Genomic DNA, 11,531 nt, shown 5'->3' with positions numbered 1-11,531 from the left:
TTCCAGATCTGGGTGCCTTTTCAGACAAATACTGTCTAGGCTGCCAAATGCCCACCATCTTCCCCATGCCATCTCCATGTCTGTACACGATTCCACCAGCACAGCCTTTCCCAGAGCCCCTGAGGAAACCTAGGTGCACTAAAGACCCCACCTTGAGGACACACAGCTGGGTTTATCTCACACTCTGCATTCTCATCCTCTGTTATCCTGGGCAAGGCATGAACCCCTCGGGTCACCGGTTCTCTCCTCAGTGACTCTCCATGGTCTTCACCTTTCTCATGTGGTGTGAATGTGTGCCCTTCCCTTAAGTCTGTGTGTCATTAGTGACTCCATAGAAGACAGCAAAGGAATCCAACACAACCTCCATGATTTGGTTCTAAAAAGCTCGTGTCCGGCCCAGTCAGGGTGGTTGAGCATCATCCTCTGCACTGAAAGACTGCTGTTCGGTTCCTGGTCAGGGCACATACCTAGGTTATGGGTTTGAGCCCCAATCAGGGTGCATACAGGAGGCAACCAATTGATGCACCTCTCTCACATTGATGTTGCGCGCTCTCTCTCTCTCTCTCTCTCTCTCTCTCTCTCGTCAATTTTTTGAAAAAAAAATTAATTTATCCATTTTAAAGCAAATCCATTTCATTTATTTTTTTAATGTTTATTTTTGAAAGTGTTACATATGTCCCCTTTTTTCCCCATTGACCACTTCTAGCTGATCCCTGACACCCCGACCCAGGCCTTCACCACCCTACTATCTGTGTCCCTGAGTTATGCATATATGCACACAGGTTCTTTGGTTGATCTCTTCCCACCCTGAAAAGTTTTTTAAAAGTTGGTGCCTACGCACTTGCTCACTCTGATCTGTTCTTTCTCTCTCTCTCTCTCTCTCTCTCTCTCTCTCTCTCTCTCTCTCTCCACAGGAAAAGCCTCTGTGCTGTGAGTTGCTATCTGGAGAAACACACATGGCCTAGCACTGAAAGAGACCAACAGATAGAGAGGAAGTCAGGCCTTCCATCCAAACTGAATCCCAAAGACCCCCCGAGTGAGCTCAGACCCTCAGTGACACGGATCCTGCCTCAGTTGAGACCACAGTAGTCCCAGCTGAGCCATGAAGGATTCCTCGTCACAGACTTGTGAGCTAATAAGTGTGTGTTGGTTAAGTCTCTAGTGTGGGGGAACTCTCAGCAATAGATCACTAGCACGGTCGTCCCACACCAGGCCCAGGCCCTGCCCTCCTATCTCCCTCATTTTTCTCCTTCCAGGTCCCTCCAGCCCCCACCCTCTCATTTCTAACACCCTCTGCCTCCAGTTTTGAGGATGGCTATGAAACTTAGGAAAGGACCCTGGAAAGTAGAGCCAAACTGAAAAGTGTAATTTAAAATAGGAAACAGCATCTGTTGAGACCACAGTTCTGAGCTTCCACGGTGAGGAGACGCTCCACGCAAGGCGGGTGGCTGCTCCTCCAGGCCCATTGCCAGTGCGCACAAGTGCACTGACCATCACCACAGACCTCTAAGGTAGACCTGCCCCTTGATTTCCAGACCTCCATTTAATTTCACAAAGCTTTCATCGGCTGCCATTGTGAAATCAGGATGAAGAGGGTAGACAAGTACTTACTCTTCTTTCTGGTTTAGGAATTGCATCCTAAAGAGAGTCTGTACAATGTTCCCGTGATGGGCTCACGTTCTCAGTGCTTATGGACCTCAGGGTCAACATTAGGACTCCTCACACTCCATTAGAATTTCCTTTCTATCTGTGTCAACCAACAGGGCTGAACTCCTTGAGAGCAAGGACCCTGCCTGTGGCCCAAAGTTAATACCCATTTGTCCTGAGACATTGTAGCTTGTGCCATGCGGGGTGCTGTACAAGGCTGTTAGTCTCCTCACCAGGGTGGTTCAGAGCATCGAAAAGGATTGATTTAAAAGGAGAAGCCAGGCTGTTTCCACAACCTTGTTCAGCCTTGGGCCATGAGAAGGAATGGCCGCTGGGCTCTGGTGAGACAGAATAGCCTCAGGAAAAAGCCCAGCAGAACCAGAGCTCAGGGGGTGAGGGCGGAGAGAGGCTCTGACCCCAGAGGAGACTTGGAAGCGGTGCCTGTGGAGGAGATGATTGTGGACCCCAGGCCCTGGGACATTCCCTGTCCCCTCTTCAGTGCTATGGGCCAACAAAGGAGATGCTAAGAATGCTGTTCAGTGAGAGTGGGGGAGGGTGGAGTTTCTGTCCAGGTGCAGGTGGCAGTCAGTGTTCAGGAACTGCTTGCTGCTGGTTAAACCCTACCGCATTCTGCAACGTGGACACCAGAGGGCGTGTAAGGCCATGCTTTGTCCATGTACTGGTGGGAAATGAAGTTAAATGAAATGTGGGTTCCCAGGGGCAGCCCTGACATAACGGGTCCCTGCCCCAATGCTCATCCTTTGATTTCCCCCAAAGTCCCATTGTCCTGGGCTCAAGAACGTTACATCCTTAGAGCAGGTGGCTCCTGAGACACTAATTATTCCCAACCTATGTCTCATAGTAACACCATGGAGGCCCAGAAGAAACAGACTTGCTCAAGGCTCTGAAGGTTTATAGAGTTAAATTTCATTTAATGTAAATTAAATTTATGTTTAGGAGTATTTCATTACATTTTCTTTCATTAGACTGTAGGTTACCGAATCGTATAAGAAAAATACAGTGAAGTTATAAACATGTATATGATGAACACAAATTTTTTAAACTTCATATAAAGGATGAGGGAAAGCCCTCTCTGCCGTGGCAGCTGACACACGCTGTGGCCCAGGATCTAGGACCACAGGTCTCAAAGGAGCTGAGGTGAGTTGCTCAAATGATGCAGGTGGTTCCACATCAGAAGTTCAGTGACAGCTGTGCCTGGAGCCTGCTCTGGCTCTGGAGAGGGCACCAGAGTTGGCGTTTCCTCTTCAGGTGTTTCTTGATCTTGCTCTGGAGCTGCTTCTGTACATGCAAGAGGAGAACATGTTACACCATGACTGCCTTTTGTGCACCTTCGAAGGAAGGAAACCTCCCATCTCCATCACTGAAGTCCCAGTTCAAGACCCTCTGTGCTCCTGAAAAACCCATCCTCTGGGATCTCTTTCCTGTGTGATCCAGCCACATGCCCTACCCACTCACCCACACAACCCAAATCCACATACACAGCTCTCTCTGCCTCCTTCCATTTTTTCTAGGAGAAGCCCTCAGACCTCTGCCATCTTGCAGAAATCCCACAAGGCATGGGACCCAGGGTGTTGCCAGCTTCTCCAAGTCACAGTCCCCATATTCCCCTTAAGGCTCTGATTCAAAGCCCACTCACTTTTTCTGCTGGTCTAGAGATATACTTTCTGCTTCACAATACGTGTAGTAGATGCAGCGATACTTTGAGGAAGAAGTCACATTGACTGTCCTGTGGACGCTACCTGCCTGTGCAGCCTAGTGTGACTGAGTCAATCCTGCCTAGAAAGAAGCACTGGAGTGCAGTCCTGGGGGCAGGGCATTTGCTGAATGAATGAGCCCAAATGAGCCCCATCTCAGGTAGTTGGGTGAGCATGGGGTCCCCCTGCTCACCCCTCGATTTCTAATCTGGCTTCACCCAGGACAGGGACCCCTAATGGAATCTCCAATGTCTTTATCAAAAGAGAAAATAGCTTAGCCTAAAGCCTGAAGAGAATCACAAATAAGGCAGAAGCTTCTTTAAGAAGAAGAGAAAATGGCCAATTAGAACAACCACAGCCCCTCCAGCCAACTCTCCAGTGTCCAGGCTCCCAGCGGGCCTTTTCCCAGGGGGTCCCCCCTCCCACCGAGTCCCTACAATAACCCAATGAGGTTGGGCCTAGGCTCTCCCCATGTTCACAGAAACAAACGCTCAGAGAGATGCAGTGACCTGAATTCTCACAGCAAGCACGTGGCTGAGTGACCACTGTGCTGTGGAGGGGCAGGGCTCACCTGGTCCTTGGTTGGTCCCACACACCTTGGTTAGTAGCAAATGTTCTGTATTAACACAGAAGGGTGGGTGGGGACCAAGTATTTGACCAGTTTGTCTAATCCGTGTTCCTGGGCAGTCTGCACCATACAGTTCCTTTTTCTTTCTTTTTTTTTTCCCCCTGTGAGGGTCAAGCTTATTTGGAACCCAGAGTGAGTGGTGCTGGTGCCACTTGGCTGGTTGGCAGCTGAGGCCCAGGGCTGAGCTGACTGAACTCCATATTGGGCTCAGAATGCCCACCCTGGGAGGCCAGCCCTTGGCCTCTAGCCACCCAGCTCTGAGTCTGGGCACGGGGGAAGCCTGCTCCCTGGGAGGCAGAGTCCTGACTCCAGGAAGAGCAGTTGGAGAAGGTGAGGACAATTCTCCCTGGGTGAGTCAGGGTCCAGAAAAACAGACTTGCTCAAAGCTCTGAGGGTTTATAGGGTTAAATTTTATAGAATCTAAATTAAGGCTATGTTTACGAGTATTTCATTACATGTTCTCAACAATACACTCTGTTACTAAATATCATAAAGAATACAGTAAAATTATAAGCACATGTAACATGAACACAAAATGTTTAACACTGCATCTAAATGGGGGTGGGGTGCCCTCTCTGCCATGGCAGCTGACACCCGCTACGGCCCGGGATCTGACACCACAGGCCTCGCAGGAGCTGGGTGAGTTGCTCAAATGCTGCAGGTGGTTCTTCTGCCTCTTGAAGTTCAGTGAAAGCTGGGCCTGGATCCGGCTCTGGCTCTGGAGAGGCCACTAGGGTGGCGTTGCCTCTGGAGGGTTTTCCTGATTTTGCTCTGGAGCTGGTTCTGCAGATCCAAGAAGAGGACATGTTACCACCCTCACTGCCTTTTGTGTGCCTTCCAAAGGCACACTCACCCACACCACCCCCGGAGGCCTCCTCCTCCTCCTGTCTCGGCCTCAGTGGGCTCAGGTGCTCCCGCCATGACTGGAGGTACTGGGCCTCGTTTGGCAGGTCAGAGACTGGAATGTTGGTTCTATGGAGGCCAACAGCATCATCAGGCTGGGAAATTCTGGAGGTGCTGGTCCAGCCAGATGCCCAGGGTGCAGGAGATGGCCCTGGAGAGAGAGAGAGGTGCACAGCAGAGTCTGAGGCCTGGCCTTTCCTTCCATACAGCCCTCCCAGAGCACCACTCAGAGAGCCTGGGGTCCTGTGTCTGTGGCTCCTGCCCATTCAGAAGCCAGACCTACTCCTTGTCCACCTTCATTCTGGCAGTCCTGGCAAAGATGCGCCTGGTCGCCCAGGAGGGCCTGGCAGAAAGCCCTCCTAACTGACAGCTCTTGATTAATAATGGAACCACCTGTCCCCTTCTTCCGAAAAACCTAACATGCTCTCTCAGTGTCCATGCTCTCTCCCATGACCCTCCCATTAGGACTGAGAGGGCTGGTGTCCTCCCTGTTCATGTCACTTATAGACAAGCAGTAGGTGTTTCAGGAATAGCTGACCAATGAGCAAGCAAACAAACTCTGTCTCCATCCCTAGCTTCCCAGGAACTTCCTATCACCTCAAACTTTGGCTCCTGCACCTACATGCTGCCTAATTCACTAGCTTCACCTCCCACTGAAACTCAACTCCCACAGGGTGGAGTATACTTTTCAAGCTGCCACTGAGGAGGTTCTATCAAATTAGTGATCATGGTCCCTGATTAGGGGTGCAGGCAGACTTGGATTAGGAGCGGACGGGTATGAATTTTCTGAGAAGCTGACTCTGCCACTGAACTCCACTGCTCACCCACACCACCCATATCCACATGCACAGCTCTCTTTGACTCCGTCCCTTTGTTCTAGGAGAAGCCCTCAGACCTCTGCCCTCTTGCAGAAACCCCACCATGTGTGGGATCCAGGGTTCTGCCAGCACGTAGAATTCACAGTCCCCACACTCCCCTCCTGGCTCTGATCCAAAACTGACTCACGTTTTCTGCTGGAACAAAGGTCTCCCATCCTCTTCACAGTACTGGAAGATGCAGCCATAGGTAGAGGAGGCCAGGAGGATGTCACATCAACTGTCCTGTGGACACTATGAGCCTGTGCAGCCTAGTATGACTGAATCGCTCTGGACTAGGAGGTCTGAAGTGCAGGCTTGGGGTCTTCTCTGTGCACTGGATATGGTCAGTGCCTAGAGACGTGTCTGTACCTGCCAGGGCTTCTCACATATTTGCTAAATGAGTGAGCCCAAACTAGCCCCATCACAGATAGCTGGGTTAGCCTGGGCCCCACTGCTCACCCGTGGGGTTTCTGCTCTGGCTTTACCCAATAACAGAATCTACAGGCTCGTTGTGACATGAGAAAAGAGCTTAGCCTAAGGCCCCAAGAAGAATCATATATGAGGAAGAAAAAGGACCAATTAGCACAGACCTATCCACTGTCCAGGCTCCCAGAGAAGGCTTTAGGGGAACACCCTACAGGGTCCCTACAAAAACCCTGTGAGGTTGCTCCTTGGTTCACCTCCTGTTCTTAGAAACAAACACTCAGAGGGATGCAGTGATCTGAGAGTTCACAGCCAGCAAGTGGCCAAATGACCGTTCTGCTGTGGAGAGGCTCGTTGCTCACCTTGTCAATAGCTGGTCCAACACCTGTTGGGTAGCTGCGAATGTTCTGTGATAACATGAAGAGGTAGGGACGAAGGTGGGTCGCTGCCCAAGAAGGAGGGCACTGGTTTGTCCAGCCCGTGTGCCTGTGGGTCTGCACATGCAGCTCTTTTTTGTTATTTCGCCCTGTGAGGCGGGAGTTCATTGGGAACCATAAGTGGATGGTTCTGGGGCCACTTGGCTAGTTGGCAGCCTGGGTCCAAGGCTGGGCTGGCCGGCCTCCATATTATGCTCCGGATGCCCCAAAGGGAGGCCAGCCCTTTGCCTCTGGTGGCCCAGCTCTGAGTCTGAACACAGGCTGCAGCCAGCTCCCAGGGTTAAGCAGAGCCCTGGTTTCCAGGGAGGGCACGTCTCCAAGGCCAGAACCCTTTTCACTGAAAGTGTTGCGGATCCTGAGGCTAAAACACACCTTCCATGATACTCCAGCTCAACGGTGCCCACCTGACCTCCCAGCTGCCGAAATGTTCTGGTTATTAAACAGAGAATTTGGGGGTCCCAGTGGGGACAACCCCCTTAGGTTCCAGGCTGTGAGCACATTCTAACTTAAAACAGTTTCTCTGTGTTTCCAGAGTCTGTGTCTGTAGTAAACTGAACTGTTAACAGAAAGGCAGCTGGGCCCTTCTGGGCTTGGCCCAGGCAGGGTGAAGGGCAGGGGGAGGGGCAGGGCTAGAAGGTGGAATTGGAGTGTCCGAAAATGCAGATGGGGAAGTGCTTGACGTGGGAAGGCCACTGGGCTGCCAGCTGGAAGAACGTCACGTCGTTCCACTCCACGCCATCAATGAGGACCCGCTGCCTGTTCTCCTGGTTCTTGGCTGAGCAGACCAAGCGGCCGATGCCCTGGATGCACTGGCTTTTGGACCCCAAGTCCTTGCCTTTGTCTTTCTTGGGCAAAAACAACACCTTCTTTTTCTTCTCCTTGGTGACCACAGTCATGGACATTGTGGGCGTGCCTGCATCCTCGCCACTGCTGGGCAGCCTGCTGACCTGGAGAGACCGGAAGGTGCACTGGAGTGTGTTTTTGGTGGTAGGAAGGTCTTCCTTCTCCCTGTTTCTCTTCCTGTTTGTGGGCTGGGCTGCCATCCAGTAATCCACCTGCAGCTCCATCAGCTCAGCACTGACACCCTGGCTGGGGGAAGATAGGCCTCCACTCACCGATGAGGAGGAGGTTGGGTTGTGTGAGGCCTCCCTGGCGGTGGACAAAAGCACGTTGGAGCATGAGGGGACCGCATCATCTGTGTCTCCTGACGTGGCTGAAATTGGTTGCACTCTTCCAACTTTCACTGCCCCCACAAAGGGAATGAACTTCTGTGAGGACAACTTGCCTGGGCTCTTCGGCTTAGAGATGAGCATGGCCTCTGCGATGGGCAGCTGATGGACACAGTTGGCCCCTGTGATGTACTCTGTGATTCTTGACACTATGTTCTGCACAGCACTCTGGGCCTCCAGGTTGTTGAACATGTCCAGCCAGGCCAGGTCCTGGAAGAGGCTGTTGTAGCGGTAATCCACGGAGCTCAGGTAGCTGGCCACAGGGTGGGAACCCAGCAGGATGATCAGGAAGTGCAGGTAGCCCAGCCAGTCAGGGCTCTGGTGGGACAGATGCTCCACAAAGACCCGCAGCACTGTGCTGAAGTAGTGCTGAGCCCCCGCCACCGCGATCTTCACTGGCATCGGGGCCTCAGTATGGCAGTTGCGGTATCTTTGTATCCAGGAGATGATGGAACTGAAGGCCTCCTGGACATCCACCATGGAGCAGGTGCACACTACGGGTAGCGTGTGCTGCTGTAGGACGTCCGACAGGAACTGCCCCTGCCTGTCAGAGGTGCTGATGAGGATGATATTCTTGGGCAGACAGTCATTGGAGATGAGGATATGGTTCAGTTGATCGTACACAGTCTTCCTGGGGACCTGCAATTGGCTCTGTGGGACTGGGCAGCGCTCCTTGATCAGGCTGTTGGACGACTCATTCAGGGACCTGCTCCAGCCCCGGCAGGCAGGCTGCTTCCCCTTGGAGCTGCTGGAGGGGATGACCAGAGACTCGGTCTTGGTGGTGCGCCTGCTGGGTGGCAGCTTCTTAGGGAGCATGTCCTGGGCAGAGGTCTCTGCCTCCGGGCTGTCCTCAGGCTGTGCCGACTGCTCCCCAGGGTTGGGCATGCTGTGGGCCACCCATTCGGAGCCACTGTCGCTTGACAGGCTTTCAAAGGATGACCTGGGCTTGGGCTTTGGGGTGCCTTGGACTCTGTCATCCTCCTCCATATCTGGGCCGCTTGACAGGCTATCAGAGTATGTCATGAGCTCAGGCATGGGAGGGGTTAGGAGACGGTCATCATCCTCCATGTCTGAGCTACTGTCGCTGGGGTTCACCAGCCTGTAAAACAGACGAGCCAGGTCCTTGTCCACATCGGGGACTTGCTCCTCAGGGTCCTGCTCTGAGTCCAGGACCTCCTCCGTCATTTGAAACCTGCACAGCCACTCTGTGACTTTCTGCTGGTAGTTCTGTTGCCTGGTCATGGACCTCCTTCTTCCTATCGGCTTCTCCAGGCCCAAGTCATCCTTGTCCAGGTCATGCCTGTGGGCGGCATTGTAGCTGACCTCCAGCTCAGAGAAGACGATCTCAGAGTCTCCCTCGGAGAAGTTATCTGTGGACTCCGCCTTGTTGCTAGCTGGCATGGCACTGTCCAGGTGGTTGACGGGGTGGCTCGATAGGGAGAAGATCCGGGTCTTGTCCACCATGGTGGTGGGGGTGCTGTAGGCCATCAAGTCAGAGACACTGCCACTGAATAGCTTGCTACCCGGGCCCTGGGCCTTCTCAGGCATGTCGGCCAGGCGAGGAGGCTCCTTCTGCCTCTGGGCACCGTGTATGCTCCTCATCTCGGTCTGCCAGCTGGAGTGTGCCAGGCCTTCAAAGTATTGTCTGGTCTTGGTCTTGGTGTTGCTGAGGATGCTACCATCGTCCTCTATGTCTGGGTCACTGTCACTGGGATTCTCAAGGTTGTCAAACAGGAGGTCCAGGTCCTCCTGCACCTCGGGGACATGCTCTGTAGGGTCCTGATCTGAGTCTAGGACCTCTTCCGACATGTTGGACCCGGGAAGCAGAGCCAGGACTTTCTGCTGCAAGTTTCCTTGCATGCATTGCTGCTGCTTCTTGGACTGCCCCAGGTCGAAGTCATCTTCTTCCAGGTCCTGCCTGTGTGGCGCCTTGTAGCTGTCCTCCGGCTCAGAGAAGCTCTCAGATTTCCCCTCGGTGTAGCTATCTGTGGACTTGTCCTTGGGCCTGGCCTGCATGGTGCCAGCCTCGTAATAAACGGGCTGACTGGACAGGGAGGAGATCCAGATCTCAGCCACCTTGATGGAGGACTCCTGGATGCAGCTGCTGAGGCTCAGCACCTGGCCACCCTCGGGGGGTCGCTGCATCACTTCGGCCATGTGGATGGCACCTGTGGCCAAAGTCTTGTAGCCCAGGATGATCTGGTTGTTATGGCACTTCCTCTGCTGCAGCATGATCTGTAGCTTGTTGCCTTCTCTCTTGAGGAAGTGGGGGTACTGCAGGGTGAAGGTCAGCACCAGGTCAGTCTCTACTGGTCCACTAGTAGGCAGCACAATCTCGTGGGATCTCAAGATGCCCTTGGAGCCCTGCATCTGCACTGCTATCACCATGGAGATGAGCTCCTTCTCCAGCTCCTTCAAGACCACCAGCTTCTTTAAAGTCAGGCTGCACAACCTGGGCACGCAGCTGGGGCTGGAGCAGTCCACCTCCCAGGTAGAGAAGAGGTTCATGGGCACTGGGCTGTTGAGCACAGTGGGCGAGCGGGCCAGGCCTGCAGGTGATGAGGAAGCTGCAGCTGCTTGCAGCATACAGGTACTTAATGGTTTCTCCCCCTGTGGTGGGACAAAGGAGGGACATGATTGGTGGCAAGAGATGGGACACAAGTGATCGAAGGAGAGAGTGCATGAAAAATGGTCACACGCTCGCCTGTGACTAGCACAGGTAAGGCCTGCATGGTGGCCTTTCAAACTCAGAGACCTAAATTAACCACAAAGTTGGCCTAAAATCAGTACTTGTTATCTAAAAGCAGTTTATGGTGTGTGGTCATGTGCGAGGCCAGCGTCTTCCCTGACAAAGGTCAATCTTTACCTTAACTGAGCCTGTCTATTGTCTTTTGGCATCCAGGATAACACACCTTTGGAATGTCAAAGGAATTTCCCTTTTTCTGGACACCTCCAAGCACAGGCACTTCTCTGTGCTCTGCAGACACCACAAATCTGCTCATTGCTATTGAGTTCATTGCTGACTGCTAACTAGCCTCTAGGCACCTGTATAAGAGAGGCATGTGTCTATCGTTTTAGTTTTTATCTAATCCCAGAGATTTCCCTGCTTTGTTTTCTCCTGCCTCTCTAAGCAATGGATTCCATGTAACCCACATACATCTCCACTTTTGATTGTAATGTGTAAAAGCAGGTGCAATACTGCCATTCTCTGGAGCACTACCTCAAAATAGTGAGATTTTGTTTTCTGGCCATTCTTGACAGTTGGGCTCCAATAAACTCAGAGAAACTCTGCACAGGGTTGAATGCGGCTTACATTGATATTTACTTGCTTCCTGTGGCAGGATTCCAAAGAAGCTGACACAGGACCGCCCTGCAGACCCAGACCCGGTGCTCGGACCTAACAAAGGGCCCATTGTGCCCACCGGTTCCCTGCCTGTCAGGTGAATTTGGCTAAGTTGTCTATTATATCCAAGATCTTTTGCTTGTGGTAGAGGGTCTGACTTTATTTGAGCTGTATTTTTAAATCCTCAAGGTGGAATTAAGGTTAAGGGTTGACAGAACCCAGTCTAAGGAGAGACAAGAGGAAACATGGGTAGCTGATTTTTAATTATGGATTTTCATTTGGAATTGCTTTCTGAGAATCTGAGCAGAAAACCTTCACTGTATAAGTGACAGTTGAATTTGCTCAGCTT

The 11,531-nt window shown here is 52.3% G+C and overlaps 1 protein-coding gene across 1 annotated transcript; it reads right to left on the bottom strand.

Annotated features, from left to right (window-relative positions):
- Positions 1-7,239: 7,239 nt before the first annotated feature.
- LOC308253797 (phosphofurin acidic cluster sorting protein 2-like) lies at positions 7,240-10,359 on the bottom strand (the record flags this gene model as incomplete). The annotated part of the gene is made up of 2 exons (XM_080679548.1): positions 9,307-10,359; positions 7,240-8,715 (listed from the first exon to the last, which is right to left on the bottom strand). The coding sequence occupies exons 1-2, from the start codon at positions 10,345-10,347 to the stop codon at positions 7,240-7,242; spliced, it is 2,517 nt and encodes an 838-aa protein (XP_080535674.1). The 5' UTR covers positions 10,348-10,359.
- Positions 10,360-11,531: the final 1,172 nt, after the last annotated feature.

The sequence above is a fragment of the Plecotus auritus genome (genome assembly GCF_963455305.1).
Source record: "Plecotus auritus genome assembly, chromosome: 7".
NCBI lineage: Eukaryota > Metazoa > Chordata > Mammalia > Chiroptera > Vespertilionidae > Plecotus > Plecotus auritus.
Note: the sequence above shows the minus strand (reverse complement) of the source record. Positions and strands in the feature narration are given on the sequence as shown.